General features: G+C 51.9%; 2 protein-coding genes across 5 annotated transcripts in view; both read left to right on the top strand.

Annotated features, from left to right (window-relative positions):
- The window catches only part of morn2 (MORN repeat containing 2), an 83,001-nt gene that overhangs the window by 40,048 nt on the left and 25,198 nt on the right, over positions 1–17,755 (top strand). For 2 of the 4 annotated variants that reach the window (XM_038804246.1, XM_038804255.1), the window contains one exon: positions 2,132–2,238. The exons of 1 other annotated variant lie outside the window; for it this stretch is intronic. In XM_038804246.1, the coding sequence (XP_038660174.1) occupies positions 2,132–2,238 (107 nt within the window). Of the gene's footprint in view, positions 1–2,087; positions 2,239–17,755 lie in introns of all 4 variants that reach the window. One more of the 4 variants, XM_038804262.1, reaches the window with a different exon arrangement.
- Positions 11,952–13,299, top strand: dctn2 (dynactin 2 (p50)). Its single transcript, XM_038817653.1, is given in 3 exon segments — positions 11,952–12,100; positions 12,140–12,388; positions 12,390–13,299. Coding segments are annotated over 3 exon segments (1,308 nt in total).

The following is a 17,755-nucleotide window of genomic DNA, read 5'->3' as shown; positions in this document are numbered from 1 at the left end:
TCCGAACTACCAGCACTTGGGCTCGCCAGGGACTGTTGCTGGCCTCGATGACTCCTTCCTTTATGAGCCTCTGGACCTCGGACCCGATGAAGGTCCGGTCCTGGGCACTGTATCGTCTGCTCCTAGTGGCGACAGGTTTACAATCTGGGGTGAGATTAGCAAACAAGGAAGGGGGGTCCACTTTGAGGGACGCGAGGCTGCAGACAGTAAGGGGGGGAATATGGCTGCCTAATTGGAAGATCAAGCTCTGCAGGTTGCACTGGAAATCAAGGCCCAAGAGTGCCGGTGCGCATAGACGGGGGAGGATGAGGAGTTTGTAGTTTTTGAAAACCCTCCCCTGGACCGTGAGGTCCGCTATGCAGCACCCGGTGATCTGGACGGAGTGCGAACCCGAGGCTAACTCGATCTTATGTTTGACTGGGTGGATGGGGAGCGCGCAGCGTCTTACCGTGTCGAGGTAGACAAAACTTTCCGTGCTCCCGGAGTCCAGTAGGCATTTCGTCCCATGCCCGTTGAGCTGGATCGACGTCGTTATCTTGGCGAGCGTGCGTGGTCGCGACTGGTCGAGCGTGATGGAACCAAGTCGTAGCGAGAGTTCCAGATCATCCTCGGTGGCAGAGTAATCGCTGGCAGGGCCTTCCGTGTTGGCCCAAGATGGCTGCGCCCAGGACCCGCACGTGGAGTCGGGGCCCCAAGATGGCGACGCCCAGGACCCGCACGTGGAGTTGGAGCCCCAAAATGGCGGCGCCCGAGGCCCACACGCGGCGTCCGGGGCCCAAGATGGCGGCGCCCGTGGGACCCTCGTGGCGGCTGGGGGCAGGGTCAGCGGCATCTGCGGGCCGGTCAGGGCAGCCGGGAGCGGGTGTAAGGAGGACCGTGGGCCTGTTGCGGGGGCCAGGAGGTGAGCCGGAGAGGACGGTGCGCGGCGCTGGGCCCTCGGAGGGCCCGGGTGGGGGGGCGATCCGCGGTCGCTGCGCAGAACAGCAGCGACTGACTTGGTCTGGCAGACCACAGTGTAATGGCCCTTCTTCCCGCAGCTCTTACATACAGCGGGACGGGCAGCGCGGGCGGGGGTGTTTTGAGAAGCCGCAAAAATAGCAGCGGGGCCCCGCTAGCTTGTCGGAGCGTCCCGCAGCGCAGGCCTGGGGGGGTCGAGGTCAGCGGAAGACGGAGGTGGCGCGTGCCATGAAGGCCAAGGGGTTGCCGTGCGGCCGGGGGCATATGCGCGGGCGTTCAGGTCGGCGACCTCCAGGGAAGTTGCGAGGGTCCTTGCCTCAGCTAGGCTGAGGGCGTTCTTCTCCAGCAATCGTTGGCGGATAGAAGAGGATTGCATGTCGGCAACGTTAGCGTCTCTGACTAAAAGTTCCATGTGCTCTGTCGCAGAAACTTGGGGAAGCATGCGGGCTGATGCGGAGGCAGTCAGGCTTGATGCGTAGCTCCATTTCAAAATTCTAGCTGATTAAATTGATGTACCATTAATTGGACGCGAGACACAATGAAGGTCCAAACTTAGGCTTTAATCAGCTAGATGTTAGCCCGGTGGTCGACTACAGTGAAAGGCCGACCGCCGGGAACTCTGGGTACTTATACCCCGCCTCGGAGGTGGGGTCTACTAGCCTCTCGACCAATTGGTGAGCAGTCACATGATTAGTCCCAGCCAATCAGCCGAGAGGCACATGACCAGCCAGAGCCAATGGGAAACCAGTGCTCTGCACCAATGGCAGTGCTCCTATTCATACCACCACAGTTGAGGGATCTGTCGTAATTCCTTCATTTGGAAAAGATAAAGTATCCAAATAGGGATCGGAGGAAGGGTTTTACTCTAGGTGGCTGCTGTTCATTATCTTCTTTAAGGAATTGGTTGTTATCAGCAATTAGGGGATGGTTAGGAAGGAGGGGACGGTTAAGGGTAAATATGGAATGGGGGGGCTGGGTTGGAATTCTTATAAAAATTGTATAAATTTGCTGACAATTCTGTATGTTATAAATGAAAATTTTCTGATTAAAAATACGTTTAAAAAAAGGATAGTACATATGCTGGACTGTCACTCTTATGGTTTATTACATTATCTGAGTTGCTTGTTCAGTCCAGCCTGGGAACCCTGCCCAAGTCAGCCATGTTTTTCTACAGAAGGGGAATGTACAAGAACTGAAGATGGTACATTGGAGAGAAATGGATTTGGAACTCACATGACACCCAACGGTATAATCTACACAGGTCAATGGAAAAATGACAAGGTAAGGGGTGTATTTAAACAATCCAATGCCCATATTTGAAAACTAAACAATAACAAGCATGAATGGCAGAGGTGTGATTACTGGCTTCTATATATTGACACAATGTTTGTTAATAAGGTTAAATATTTCATAAAAGAGATTTTTTGTAAATTGATTACCTAAAAGGGAAGGTAAATCTTCCATGAGTACTTCCAATGACTCTGTTTGCATATTCAAACCAATCAATTAAAAACATAGCAACTGTTTGTAAAAATATCAAGGGTGCGATTCAGCCAAAAGATTCCTTAGAGCCCGATTCTCTGGCCTCGTGCTCTCGCTCAAGCGAAACGAGGCCGGCGAATAGCGGGAGAGGCCGAAAATGAGAACCGCACCAGGCGCCAAACAGTTTGAGATTTGGCCGGCCCACTCCCGTAGGCGAAATCGAGATCTCGCCGTCGCATGGCGAGAAACCAATTATCACCACTTATGCCCTATTCCTATACAATTAATGAGAGCCACCCCATATCCAACAGCCTCCCGTGATTCAGCGGCATCCCGAGCAAGTGATCACGCTGGCGCCGATTAGTACTCCTTTTGAAAAATGTGAACCTGGTGGAAGGCTTCTGTGGGGAGCCAAGCAGGTGAGTAGCCATCTTTGCTCACAGGCAAAGAGCCAGTGAGCGCGAGGCTTGCCGCCCCAGTGCTTGGCAGGGATGGGCTGCCATGGGGGAAGTGGCAACCATGCGTGGCACAAACATGCCAACCCCTGGATCATGTGTGCCTGTTCCGGGGGCAAAGCCTGTCTCTGCCTTTCTGCCCCACCGACCATCCATGACCCCTATCGACTGTCAAGGGAATGGGACAACTCATCGCCGCCGATTCATCGCCGCCAACTCATCGCCAGCCCAACTCATCGCCAGCCCAACTCATCGCCAGCCCAACTAAAAATTGAAATTCATGGTGTGCTCAATAAAAATTAATGGAGGTGAAAAGACTTATTTCTGCGTGGTTGTTGGTTCTGTCTTCATGATTTAAAGTTCGAACATACAAATTCCACATTTCCATTGGGAAGAGTGGGGCACGTCTGCTATTTCCGCGTCTGTTTAACCGACCTATATAATTGTTTTCGAGCCAATTCAGGATTGGCAAATGCTCTGTAGATAATTCGTCAACTAAGGCATCAATATAGGAATCTATATGTTCGACAGGGACAAATGCACGAGCCAGTATCATCTTGACTTGTAACGAAAACTTGCTGTCGTTATTATAACGAGAAGTTAGACCCGAAGCCTCAATGTGCTTCTGCATATTTTGACTAAGGTGAAAGAAGCACCCTTTTAATTCTACGTTTGGAAATATTTCTTTGATTGCACTAAATGCCGCGAGTTCAAAATCACATACAATTGATTTCGGGTTTACGGTGGGCTCAATTTCTTTTATCATTTCAAATAACCTTGAATATGTAACTTTTTGCTTGTTAGGTAAAAGAGCATAAAGTACTGGGATGACACCTCCGAATTTTTGAGCCAGTACAATATAAACCTGAGAAAATAACTTCGGAGCTATCTTAAAGGTTCCATCTACATACCAAACTTCTGATGAAGCCAACTGTTGCAACCGACTTCTCCTTCCAAACAGCAAGATTCTGTCTTCTCCGGGACCACTGTCTTTTAGTAAAAAAACTTCCTTCTGGTTTGGCTCCGTTTCGTAGGTCACATATTCATCAGGGATTGCTAACTGATGAAGGTCAATTGGGTCTGGCGGAGGGACGCTAATTTGATTCCGTTTCCGTCTAATTGTTTTCTTCAGAGCAGACGCACACGGTAGTGATCCTTGTTCCGCTTGGGAAACATTCGCCAAAACTTCATTAATCAATACACTTGGGTTTTCCATTGTCTCCTCGGCTCGGGTTTTAATTTTTGTAGTCGTCCTTGCCACTTCTATTCGTATTGGTGAAGAGTCATGGGTGTGAGTATTTATGAATTTCACTACGTTTCCAAATCTTGTGTGAATTCTTGCTTTGCATCTGCTGAGCTGTTCACATCGCCAAAACATCAAATCGCCTTCGGTTTTACTGAATTTATCAAAAATGAACAAATATCCATTATGAGAAAACTTCTCTTTGCCTCGCTGACTTAAAATTTGCTCCATTGTAAAGGGTTTAAAATTGGAACAAATAAAATTGAAGTTCCTGTCCTGAAGGTCATTTGTGGATCTAGTTCGGTTATTACTTGTTATGTGGAGGAGCAGATTTATTTGTTGACAAATAGGTGTGTTGGTAATTGAGTAACTTGTGGATCTAGTTAGTTGGTAATTACTTGTTATGTATGAAGAGGCGTTGCGTTGGTAATTGAGTAATTTGTGGATCTAGTTAGTCGGTAATTACTTGTTATGTATTTGTTTTTATTATTATTGTGGGCTGGCGATGAGTTGGGCTGGCGATGAGTTGGGCTGGCGATGAGTTGGGCTGGCGCTGAGTCGGCCGCGATGAGTTGTCCTAGACCCACTGTCAAGGCTTCTGGCCGTGCGGCTGAAGGCTATTGCTAATTGGGAATTGGTAATCGTGGTTAAGTGAGCACGTCACATAACTCAAATGGATTCCCGTGGGTAGGCGGGCCATGCATGTGGGAGTCATTGCCTAGCATCCCAATCATACCTTGATGCCTGGACATTGTGCTTCAACACTGCAGGAGGCAACACCACACATGTAGAAGCCAACATCCAAACACCCGGGGTGGAACCCAACTCCAGGGACATGTCCACAGTAGGAGGGTGGGGAGTGCCACAGGAAGGGGGAGTTGCCTGGAGAGATGGGCCAGGAGTTCGGCGGTCAGCCCGCATTGAGGAAGAAAGTGACAGGCATCTGACTGGTTGTGCACAAGGGTGTTTATTCTGTGTAACAATTCCCCACTCACCCGATGGTGCCGCCCCCCCCCCCCCTCACCCCCACCCCCTACCTACCTGCCCTTCCCCACGACCACCCTGTCCCCCTGGTGCCCTCAGTGATCCTCGATGTGCTTGGCCCTCCTAGCTCTACCACTACGTCTAGATGTGTTCCCAGGAGCACATCAGACAAGAAGGCAGCCAGCTGCTTACCTTGTCCCGTGGCCTATGGTGCCATTGGCACGAGTGCTCCAGGGCTGGAGGGCCCCCGGCTCACTTGTCAGCAGCACATGCACTGTTGTGCCGCCCTATCCGATGTGCTGGCCGTGAGATGCAGCCTCATCAGAGGGGTGGAACTTGGGGGAGCTGCTGGCCTCCACCACCACACCATGAGATGGGTCTGGTTTGGCAAGCGGCGTCCCCTCCTCCCGCTCAGTGACCATAGGGCCCTGGGGTTCACTTTCGGATGGGGGGGGCAGACGGTTCGAGCCCCGGCTGCCCCTGCATCATCTGGCTCTGCCAACCCTGTCAGTCCCCCTTCGTCCACTCCATTATGTCGATGCACTCGGCGATGTTCCTCAGTGACTGGGACATACTCTGCAATGCCTCAGCAATGCTCACCTGCGACTGAGACAAGCTCCGCAGCAACCCGGCCATTCCCAATTGAGAGCAGGACGTCCCGCAGAACCTCATCAAGGTCAGCCACTGGGTGATGTCCCCCAGTTAGTCAGACATTTTGCAGAGACCTTCAGCCATGGCCGTCACTGACTGCGATGCCTTAGGCACCTTCACTAATGATGCCGAAGATGTGCACTTGGCTGTCCACTGTGGTCGCCACCCTAGCAGTGTTGGCCTTGGTGCCACACATTGCGGGCGACATCTCATGCGTCCATAGTCTCTAGACTCCTCCAAACGGCTATAGACTTGCTGGAATGTCGATGATATCTCCCTCTGAATGTCCTGGTCACGCTCTAACGTCTCCATCAGCTCCGGGTTGACCTCTTCCACAGGCTCAGCATCAGGCTGGGACCCAGCTGGATCCTGGGGTTCAGCAGACCTCCAACTGATGTCTTGCCTGGGCATTACTGCCTCCACCTGATGTACTTCAGCAGCAATATGGTGCCCACCAGATTGTGCCCCAGAAGCCTCACCACTAACATTTACCACCGAAGTGCGTGTATCTCCGCTGGTGGAGGGTGGGGATGACGGCTGTGATGCCTCAATCGTGTCTTCCTCTGAGCTCTCCTCCAAGATGCTTTCCTGGGAGGCTGGTGAGGGGGCCACTCAGGATGGGCCATTGGCTGGAGGACCTGCGGGAGAATGGACATGTGGTCAGTGGGAGAGATGGGTCAGTCAGTAAGGCAATAACAATTCACGTTTGACAGGCCTTTGGCTGGGGCCTGGTGGTTCCTCACCAATGTGGTGTATGCCAGCCTCGGCATTGGTGACTGCTCTGTCCTCAGCCACACCAGTCACCTCCAGGGCCAAAGTAGTGAGGATTCTTATGTCTAGCACGCCACCGCCTGCTGGGCCCACTCCCAGCGATTGTGGGAGAGCTTTTCCTGAGTAGACACAGAGAGGGCATCATTGGCCACACGAGTGGTCCACAGTGGTGGGAGGGGGATGTGCAGGAAGGGTTGGGGGGTGTTGAAGGGAGAGGTGGGGGTGGAGGGCGGGGTGAGGGCTGCATGGCAAGTTGGGGGTAAATGCTCGCATGGGGGCGGAAAGGTCTCCGGGGGGGTGGGGGGGGGGGGTGAATTGCTGTCTACTCGCTCTTACTGCTCTGTACAGGTCATTGACCTTTTTCTGGCACCGGAGGCCAGTCCTCCTGAAGGCCACTCTCGGCACTCATAGCTGCTGCCACCTCGTCCCAGGCAGCACTGGCCGGCCTATGGCTGACCCTCCGGGACCCTCGGGGGAACAAGATATCCCTCCTGGCCTCCACTGCGTCTAGGAGCTTCCCCAGGTCTGCGTCCCTGAATCTTGGGGCCAGTCTCCTGGGTGGTATTGTTGTGAGCTGGCTGAGGTTGGCTGAGCAAGTGTTGCTTAAGTGCTGCTCGACCTTGTTTTTTAAAAAAATATTTTTATTCAGCAAATTTTCAACATTTTCAAAATACATCACCCAAACAGCCCCAAGTAACCCCCAAACAAACAAGACATTCCCCCCACCTCCCATCCAACAGTAACCAAGTCCCAAAAATGCTTAATAAACAAACCCCAACAATTGTGGAACCCCTCCTTCATCCCCCTCAGCTCGAACGGTACCTTCTCTAGGGTCAAAAACTCCAATAAATACCCTTGCCATGCCGAGACGCAGGGTGGAGAGGATGACCTCCACCCCAACAAAATCCGCCTTTGAGCGATCAATGAGGTGAAGACTATGACATCTGCCCACTCGCAGCTCGAGCTGGTCCGACACCCGGAATATGGCTTCTAGGGGGGAGGGGGGGGGGGGGGGGGGGGGGGGGGCTTCACATTCACATGTTAGGTCCTTGAAACTGTCCTGAATACCGACCTCCAAACATTTTCTATTTTCGGACAGGACCAAAACATGTGAACATGATTCGCAGGACCCTTGAACAGTTGGCTCATCCTTGATTTAGTGAGGTGTGCCCTATACCTTCATCCGCCCTGACCTAGCCCTCAATTTAAAGTGCAGTCTAAACTGCCTCCAAATCATCTGTGTGGCCACCACCACCTGACTCCCCGAATACTTTCCTGGGACCATTGGGAGCGGTGCCATTACCAGCACCCGCAACCCTAACTCCCTGCAAGAGCCCGCCTCCTTCCTTCCCACAGAGCCCTCCCCTACTTGCACCATCCTCTCACATTCTCAGCATTTGCCACCCAATAATAGTAAAGCAAGTTCGGGAGGCCCAACCCCCCCCCCCCCCTTGCACCTTCCCCTCTGCAATATCAGCTTCCTAATGCTGGAAACCTTCCCCTGCCAAATGAACGAGCAGATCAACTTATCCATCCCCTTGAAGAATGATTTAGGTAGAAAGACCGGCAGACACTGGAACAAAAATAGGAACTGCGGCAACACATTCATTTTGCAGCCTGCACCCGGCCTGCCAATGACAAAGGAAGATTGTCCCTCCGCACCAAACCAGCCTTCACCCTCCCCACCAAACTGGTAAAATTAGACTTCCGTAGCCCTGCCCAGTCCCGAGCCACCTCCACCCCCAGATACTTAAAATGAGATGTTGCCAAGGGGAATGGCAACCCTCACACACTGCTTCCCACTCCCAGTGGGGAGACCTTGAAAACCTCACTTTTCCCTTTGGTTTAACTTGTTCCCCGAGAATTTCCTAAACCTCTGAAGCAGCTCCATTATATCCCCCATCGATACCTTTGACTACGAAATGTACAGGAGCAGATTATCTCCATATAAGGACACCCTATGTTCTACCCCATCCCACACTATCCTCTTCCACAATCCTAAGCTCCTTAGAGCAATGGTCAAGGGCTCTATAGCCAATGCAAACAGAAGGGCGACTTAGGGCACCCCTGCCTCGTGCCTCAATATTATGCAAAATACCCCGAGTTTGAATTATTCGTGCGCACACTTGCCCTTGGTTCCTTATATAGCAGCTGATCCATGCCCCAAACTTCGGCCCGATCCCAAACTTCTCCAGTACCACCATCAGATAGATAACCTATTCTACCCAATCGAATGTCTTCTCTGCATCCAGAGCCACCACCACTTCCATCTCCCTTCTCTCTGCTGGAGAGAGGACCACATTCAGCAACCTACTCACTTTCTAGAACAACTGCCTTCCCTTAACGAACCCTGTCTGATCCTCCCCGATCACCTTTGGAAGACATCCCTCCAGCTTTAACGCGAACACTCTTGCCAATATTCTGGCATATACATCAGCAGAGAAATGGGTCTATACAACCCACACTCCACCGGGTTCTTATCTTTCTTTAGCAGCAACAGGATGAAAGCCTGCCCCATCGTTTGTGGTAAGACACCCTTGTCCATGGTGTCTTCACACATGCTCACCATCAGCGGAGCCAGCCTGTCTTTAAATTTCATATAAAATTCGGCTGGGAACCCGTTGGGCCCCGCAACTTTCCCTGCCTGCATCCTCCCAATTGCCTCCTTCACCTCTTGCACCCTCACTGACCTTCCAAGCCCGCCCTATCCTTCTCTCCCAACCTCAGGTACTCTAATCCATTCAAGAACTCCCTCATCGCCCGTTCCTCCTCTGGTGGCTCCCACCTATATAGATCTCTATAAAATGTTTCAAATACTTCATTAATCTGCTCCGGATCCACCAACAACTTCCCCGCCTTATTCCATATCCAAACTATCTACCTCTTCACTGTCTCCCTCTGAAGTTGGCCGGCCAGCATGTGTCCTGCCTTCTTGCCATACTCATATACCACCCCCTTCGCCTTTCTCAGCTGACGTACCGTTTTCCCCGTGGACAGTTGATCGAACCTCACTTGTAGCTCCTTCGTCTTAACCAGGAGACCCGGGTCCGTGCCCTCAGCATTCCTCCCATCTACCTCCACAATCTCCTCTATTAGTCTTTGGTGTTTTTCCCTCTCCACCCTGTCTACCTTAACCTTAAACAAAATCACCTCCCCCATTACTACCGCCTTCAACACCTCCCAGACCCCGATTGCGAGGCCTCCCTCGTACAATTAAACTTCGCATACTCCTCGATCATCTTCCCAATCTTCTCAGAGAAACTCCTGGTCTGCTAGTAACCCCACATCTATTCTCCACCCCGGCCTCTGAGCAGCCCCCTTTTCCTATTCATCCAGTGTGGGGCATGATCCAAAATCGTGATTGCTGAGTACTCAGATCTCTGAATCCCAGCTAATAGCGTCTTTCCCACCACGAAGAAGTCAATTCTTGCATGCACCTTGTGTACCAGAGAGAAAAAAGAATTCTCCTATGCCACTGGATGTAGGAACCTCCACCTATCTACTCTTCCTAGCTCCCCCATAAGCCCAGCCAACGCTTTTGTGCACCAGATTGGGACAGCGAGCAGGGCTGGGACTTGTCCACCTTCTGCTCCAACACCATGGGCCAATCTCTCCCTCCTATCAGCTCATGGTTATCCAGGTCCGGGATAGCACCCATCGCTGCCTTTGCAAACCCCGCATCATCCCAGTTGGGGCCGTATTTGTTCACTAATGCCACCAACCTACCCTCCAGTCACCCGTCACTACTACATACCTACCCCCCTGGTCCCCCACCACCTTCTCCATCTGAAACCATACCCTCTTACCTACCAGTACCGCCACACCCCAAGCCCTACGGTCAAACCCCGAGTGGCATACCTGACTCACCCAGACCTTCCTACGCCTCACCTGATCTTTCACCCTCAGATGTGCCCCCCCCCCCCTCCCCCGCCCTTCCTATCCGCCATCATCATAACCCTGGGTCCTGCCTCTTAGGCCAAACCCGCCCCATCATTTAGTTACCGTCGAAACCCTTACCCACCCCCCCAAAAAGCAACAGCTACTTCCCCTTACCAACCCCCTTACCCACTTTAACTCCCCCCCCCCCCCGCCAACTTTCACACCTCCCAGGCCCACCGCAACCTGCCCAACCAGCCTCCAACAGCCACAGCCCCTCCCCCCCGTTCACTAGCCAAACCACACTCCCATTCACTAGCCAAACTCTACTCGCTTGTGCGGGGCCCCTACTCGAAACCCCTCCTCCCAGTCCCAGGAACACAAAAAGAAAACAACCACCCTCACCAAAGCTAGAGCACATATCCTCCAAGCCCAAAGTACTTATAACAAAAATTATAAACACAGCTAGACTACCCTACCACATTCAACCAACCCCAAGACCCCTACTTTCCCACCACACAATGCACAAATGTAAAACCCTAAAAACGAAAAAACAAAGATTAAGCTCAGAACCCGTCCCCTCAATCCAGATCTCATTTCCAGTCCCATCTCTCATTTCAGGCCCAATCCTTCGACCTTCACGAAAACCTCCGCTGCCTCCACCGTTCTAAAGTAGAAATCCTTCGAGTTGTATGTTACCCTCGACTTCGCGGGATAGACCACTCCAAACTGCACGGCTTTGTTTCGAGTGCCACCTTCACCCAGCCAAAGGCCTTCTCGCCAAATCCATCATCAAATCTTGGTAAATTTGTATACCTGCACCCTCCCACTTCACTTCTCGCCTTTGCTTCGCCCAAAGTAGGACCTTTTCCTTGGTACGATACTTATGGAAGCAAAGTATAACTGCTCTTGATGGTTCATTCGCTTTCAGATTTAGCGACCAATGTGTCCTGTACAGCTCATATCGAGAGGGTTCTTCCGCCTCCCCATCAACTCCGGCAGCACCTTTGCAAAGTATTTGGTCGTCCTTTCCCGCTCTTGGCGAGGTTGAGTTGGGTGAGCAGGCACTAGACCAACCCCTCCGGCAAGGTTTTGCCTACTTCACCTGTTCTCCAGGTCCTCTACCTTAGCTTTGAGCCCTTTATTCACCTCCACCACCCTCCGCAACGCCTCCCCCATCAAAGTGATCTAGTTGCTGTACTGTGACGTAGATTCCTCTATCTCTTTCAACTTCTCTTCTTGCTCTCTTATCTCGGCCGCATTCTTCGACACAGTGTCCTTTACTCGGGCAATCAGCTTCTCCACCCATGTTTTCATCACAGTCATCATTTCCCTTCGCATCACCTCCATATGTTTGGCGAACAGCCTTTCAAATTCTCCGGACATCTCTTTGATCAGAGATTCCACCATGAGTGAAGCGGCGTCACATTGTGCTCCTTCCCCCACTATCATTTTTCCTGCCTGAGATTGCAACTCACTCGATGATGGGTTTTCGTTCTCCCCCTTCTTTCCGCTGTTCCTCTTCTGGGTCTATGACATCACACTCCTGTCTAATATCTTCCCACACCGACTTAATCAAAAATTGCCCCTGGGATCGGGCATTAAAGTTCAAAAAGCCAAAACCTCGATTTTGCTGCGATGCCGAGCTGAGGGAGGAACGAGACCAGCAGCATGGAGAGAGGTGGGTTTATTATTAATCGGCCCATTTTTAAACCCCAAGACGCGGCTCCAGGTACCGAAGGGCGGATCCCAAGTACACCAATCTGCCGGGCATCGCCTTCAACGAGCCCGACGTCTATGAAACCAGTGACCTGCCCGAGATGACCAGGCGCAGTTCGAAACGAATCGTGAATACCAGTGCTTCGTACAACAAGTTTAAAGACAAACGTGTCAGCACCAAAGACATCGACGTCTCCGATCAGAGAAGCAAGGCCAGGAAAACTGGTTACGAATCTGCTGATTATGAGATTCAAGCAGAAATACCAGCGCCTCCTCCACGAGATGAAGGAGCTCTCCAAGGAAGTGTAGCAGATTAAGAACTCGATGAAGGAGTCTGCCTCCGAGGAGAAGCTGATTCCTGTGGCACTCGCCAACCAGATGGCCAGCCTGAAGCAGCACCTGGTCACCTTGCAGCTGGAGAAGGTGCTGGACCCCAACGCCACCATTGACCTGACGGATCCGGAGGGTGCGCTGGTCAAGTGCCTGTTCTCCCAACTCAACCTCGCCAAGAGCGGAAAAGGACCCGCGCAGCCAGCGGGCAGATTCCCTGGCAATGCCGGAAAAAGCAACGCCATCACCTACGAGCTGTACTACTGGCCAGAGCAGACCTGGTTCACCCAGACAGCGAAGGTAGTGGAACTAGAGAAGCGACTTGTGGACCTCGAGGCAGCGGTGAGGACCGACTCCGAGAGACAAAACTCACTGAGCATCGGACTGCAGGGAACGTGTCTGATGGGCACCTTGGAGGTTCCGCAGAGCAAAGTAAGCACCCTGGACCCGGTGACGCTGGACCTGGTGGAAGCCCTACTGCAGAGCGTGCTGGCCAAGCTGAATGAGGTTGCTAAACACAAGGCAGCGAATGAGGAAGCGGAGACTCAGAGCAAGGTGGCCCAGCTCTACGACCTCGCGCAGAAGTGGGACGCCCTGGCCACCACCCTGCCACAGGTTGTGGAGAGGCTGGTGGCCGTGAAGGACCTTCGTGAACAAACGATGCAGTTTGGGCGGCTGTTAACCCACATGGACAGCACAAAGCAGACAATTGCAAATAGCATGAAGGAAAACTCCACTCTCTTGACGCAGGTGCAGAAGACCATGAGGGACAATTTGGTGGTCGTTCATGAGAACTTCATCAGCCTGGTCACTCAAATTTTATTTTTTTAAAATAAATTTAGAGTAGCCAATTATTTTTTTCCAATTAAGTGGCAATTTAGCGTGGCCAATCCACCTAACCTGCACATCTTTGGGTTGTGGGGGTGAAACCCACGCAGACATGGGGAGAATGTGCAAACTCCACACGGACAGTGACCCAGGGCCGGGATTCAAACCCGGGTCCTCAGCGCCGCAGTCCCAGTGCTAACCACTGCGCCACATGCTGCCCTGCCTGGTCACTCAAATGAAGTAACTGGCGGCTTGAGACTGACTCCCTCCCTCCCCCCACACACCCCCAACCCGCCCGACCGAAACTGCATACCACCGGTCCCAGCTTGTGACCCCCCAGAACGAGACCCCCCACCCCGCCTTTGGAGAGGGAGGGCTGACCCTCCCCACCCACCCACCCCAGCTCCTCGGCAAACCGGGGAGAGAGGGTGCGGCCAGTCCCATGTCCTCCTCTTCCACAGACCTTTATTTAATTACCGTAATCATCGTCATCCAGTACATTACTCCAGCCCACCCCTCTAACCCCCTCCCACCCACCCTCTACCCCTGCTGTCTATTTAACCAGGAGGAGAAGGAGCGAGTTGAGGGGAGCTCTTTTCTCCTCTGCCCCCCTCCTCTGAGCACATATCAAGTGCCCCCCACCCCAGTGTAATTCCGGGCCCAGATGGAGTAGCTCGCCCCCTCATTCGTATTCCCCCCACTCCCCCCAAACTTGTTTGTGATCAGGTGAAAATAAAAAGGCTCCTGTGCCAGAATAAAAAAGCCAAAACCTTGAGCAGGATCTTCCCATTGTGCGACCTCCACCTACATGTTGGGCTGGATTCTCCGATCCCTGACATCGAAATCGCATTCGGCGACGGGGCGGAGAATCCCCAATGACGCCAAAATTGAGGGGGGGGGGGGGGGGGGCAGCGGCACTTTCGTGAAGCTCCGCCCCCGGAACAGCATCCGAAGGTTAGCTGAGGCCTGTCCCACGATGCTCCATTCCCGACAGCGTGGGACACGTGTGGTCTCACCTGTCGGGAACTCAGCATGGCGGCTGCAGACTCAGTCCAGCGCCGCCACAGCAAGGGGAGGGCCGATCCACACGGGCAGGGGGGGACATATTCGAGGCTGGGGGCACTGTGGTGGGGCGGTCCAGGGCACACAAGCCGGCCGAAGGGGGGGTCTATTACGCGAACCAGGTCCGCGGGTTGCGTCTGCCATGAAGCACAGCGCGGCCGCTGCAGGCTGCCGGCGTACGCATGCACGGCCATTGAACCGGCCACTCTCCAGGCCATATCGGCAGCTAGAGGTGGGAACTCTACGCTGCCTGGCTGTTTGTCCCTTCAGAACAGGGAATTGGTGACCATTTTACTCAATTTTCCTGGCGTTTCCACGCAGCGTAGGACTTAGTTTCCAGAACAGAGAATCCAGCCCGTCATCACCAGAAGTCCCCTGTTCAACCTTGTTAGCGGGGGGACTGACGAGCGGCATGCCGGCGAATAAGATGGAAAGCCTTCATTTGCAGCGTGAAACCCGTGGGACTTCGTTAAATGGACCAGTTAGCATTGAATAGCCTTGCTGGGCCGAGTGCCGGGAAGCTCACGGCAGTTTCCGCTCACTATCATACTTAGAAATCTTTCCGGAGTGGCGCTGGATGCGGAGAAGGCCTTCGATAGAGTGGAGTGGGGGTACTTATGGGAGGTGTTGGGGAGGTTTGGATTTGGTGAAGGGTTTATTAGATGGGTGAGGCTGCTATATGAGGCCCCGATGGTGTGTGTGGCCACGAATGGGAGGAGGTCGGAGTACTTCCGGCTTTACCGAGGGACCAGGCAGGGTTGCCCCCTGTCCCCCTTGTTGTTTGCATTGGCAATCGAGCCGTTGGCGATGGCGTTGAGGGATTCAGGGAGGTGGAGAGGTTTGGTGCGAGGTGGGGAGGAACATAGGGTGTCGTTGTATGCCGATGACCTGTTACTGTATGTGGCGGACCCGGTGGGAGGGATGCCGGGGGTGATGGAGCTGGTAGCTGAGTTTGGAACCTTTTCAGGCTATAAACTAAATCTAGGCAAGAGTGAGGTGTTTGTGGCGCACCCTGGAGACCATAGAACATAGAACATAGAACGATACAGCGCAGTACAGGCACTTCGGCCCTCGATGTTGCACCGACATAGAAAAAAAGTAAAGGCCATCTAACCTACACTATCCCCTTATCATCCATATGCTTATCCAATAAACTTTTAAATGCCCTCAATGTTGGCGAGTTCACTACTGTTGCAGGTAGGGCATTCCACGGCCTCACCGCTCTTTGCGTAAAAAACCCACCTCTGACCTCTGTCCTATATCTATTACCCCTCAATTTAAGGCTATGTCCCCTCGTGCTAGCCACCTCCATCCGCGGGAGAAGGCTCTCACTGTCCACCCTATCTAACCCTCTGATCATTTTGTATGCCTCTATTAAGTCACCTCTTAACCTTCTTCTCTCTAACGAAAACAACCTCAAGTCCATCAGCCTTTCCTCATAAGATTTTCCCTCCATACCAGGCAACATCCTGGTAAATCTCCTCTGCACCCGTTCCAAAGCTTCCACGTCCTTCCTATAATGAGGCGACCAGAACTGTACGCAATACTCCAAATGCGGCCGTACTAGAGTTTTGTACAACTGCAACATGACCTCATGGCTCCGGAACTCAATCCCTCTACCAATAAAGGCCATCACACCATAAGCCTTCTTCACAACCCTATCAATCTGGGTGGCATCTTTCAGAGATCTATGTACATGGACACCGAGATCCCTCTGCTCATCCACACTACCAAGAATTTTACCATTAGCCAAATATTCCGCATTCCTGTTATTCTTTCCAAAGTGAATCACCTCACACTTCTCCACATTAAACTCCATTTGCCACCTCTCAGCCCAGCTCTGCAGCTTATCTATGTCCCTCTGTAACCTGCAACATCCTTCCGCACTGTCTACAACTCCACCGACTTTAGTGTCGTCTGCAAATTTACTCACCCATCCTTCTGCGCCCTCCTCTAGGTCATTTATAAAACGACAAACAGCAACGGCCCCAGAACAGATCCTTGTGGTACGCCACTCGTAACTGAACTCCATTCTGAACGTTTCCCATCAACTACCACTCTCTGTCTTCTTTCAACTAGCCAATTTCTGATCCACATCTCTAAATCACCCTCAATCCCCAGCCTCCGTATTTTCTGCAATAGCCGACCGTGGGGAACCTTATCAAACGCTTTACTGAAATCCATATACACCACATCAACTGCTTTACCCTCGTCCACCTGTTCAGTCACCTTCTCAAAGAACTCGATAAGGTTTGTGAGGCATGACCTACCCTTCACAAAACCATGCTGACTATCCCTAATCATATTATTCATATCTAGAATCATATTATTCCTATCTAGATGATTATAAATCGTATCTTTTATAATCCTCTCCAAGACTTTACCCACCACAGACGTTAGGCTCACCGGCCTATAGTTACCGGGGTTATCTCTCCTCCCCTTCTTGAACAAAGGGACCACATTTGCTATCCTCCAGTCCTCTGGCACTATTCCTGTAGCCAATGATGACCTAAAAATCAAAGCCAAAGGCTCAGCAATCTCTTCCCTGGCTTCCCAGAGAATCCTAGGATAAATCCCATCAGGCCCCGGGGACTTATCTATTTTCACCTTGTCCAGAATTGCCAACACGTCTTCCCTACGCACCTCAATGCCATCTATTCTAATATCCTGGGTCTCAGCATTCTCCTCCACAATATTATCTTTTTCCTGAGTGAATACTGACGAAAAGTATTCATTTAGTATCTCGCTTATCTCCTCAGCCTCCACACACAACTTCCCACCACTGTCCTTGACTGGCCCTACTCTTACCCTAGTCATTCTTTTATTCCTGACATACCTATAGAAAGCTTTTGGGTTTTCCTTGATCCTACCTGCCAAAGACTTCTCATGTCCCCTCCTTGCTCGTCTTAGCTCTCTCTTTAGATCCTTCCTCGCTTCTTTGTAACTATCAAGCGCCCCAACTGAAACTTCACGCCTCATCTTCACATAGGCCTCCTTCTTCCTCTTAACAAGAGATTCCACTTCTTTGGTAAACCACGGTTCCCTCGCTCGACCCCTTCCTCCCTGCCTGACTGGTACGTACTTATCAAGAACATGCAATAGCTGTTCCTTGAACAAGCTCCACATATCCAGTGTGCCCAACCCTTGCAGCCTACTTCTCCAACCTACACATCCTAAGTCATGTCTAATGGCATCATAATTGCCCTTCCCCCAGCTATAACTCTTGCCCTGCGGGGTATACTTATCCCTTTCCATCACTAACGTAAAGGTCACCGAATTGTGGTCACTGTTTCCAAAGTGCTCACCTACCTCCAGATCTAACACCTGGCCTGGTTCATTACCCAAAACCAAATCCAATGTGGCCCCGCCTCTTGTTGGCCTGTCAACATATTGTGTC

The sequence above is a fragment of the Scyliorhinus canicula genome, chromosome 1 (genome assembly GCF_902713615.1).
Source record: "Scyliorhinus canicula chromosome 1, sScyCan1.1, whole genome shotgun sequence".
Classification (NCBI taxonomy): domain Eukaryota; kingdom Metazoa; phylum Chordata; class Chondrichthyes; order Carcharhiniformes; family Scyliorhinidae; genus Scyliorhinus; species Scyliorhinus canicula.
Note: the sequence above shows the minus strand (reverse complement) of the source record. Positions and strands in the feature narration are given on the sequence as shown.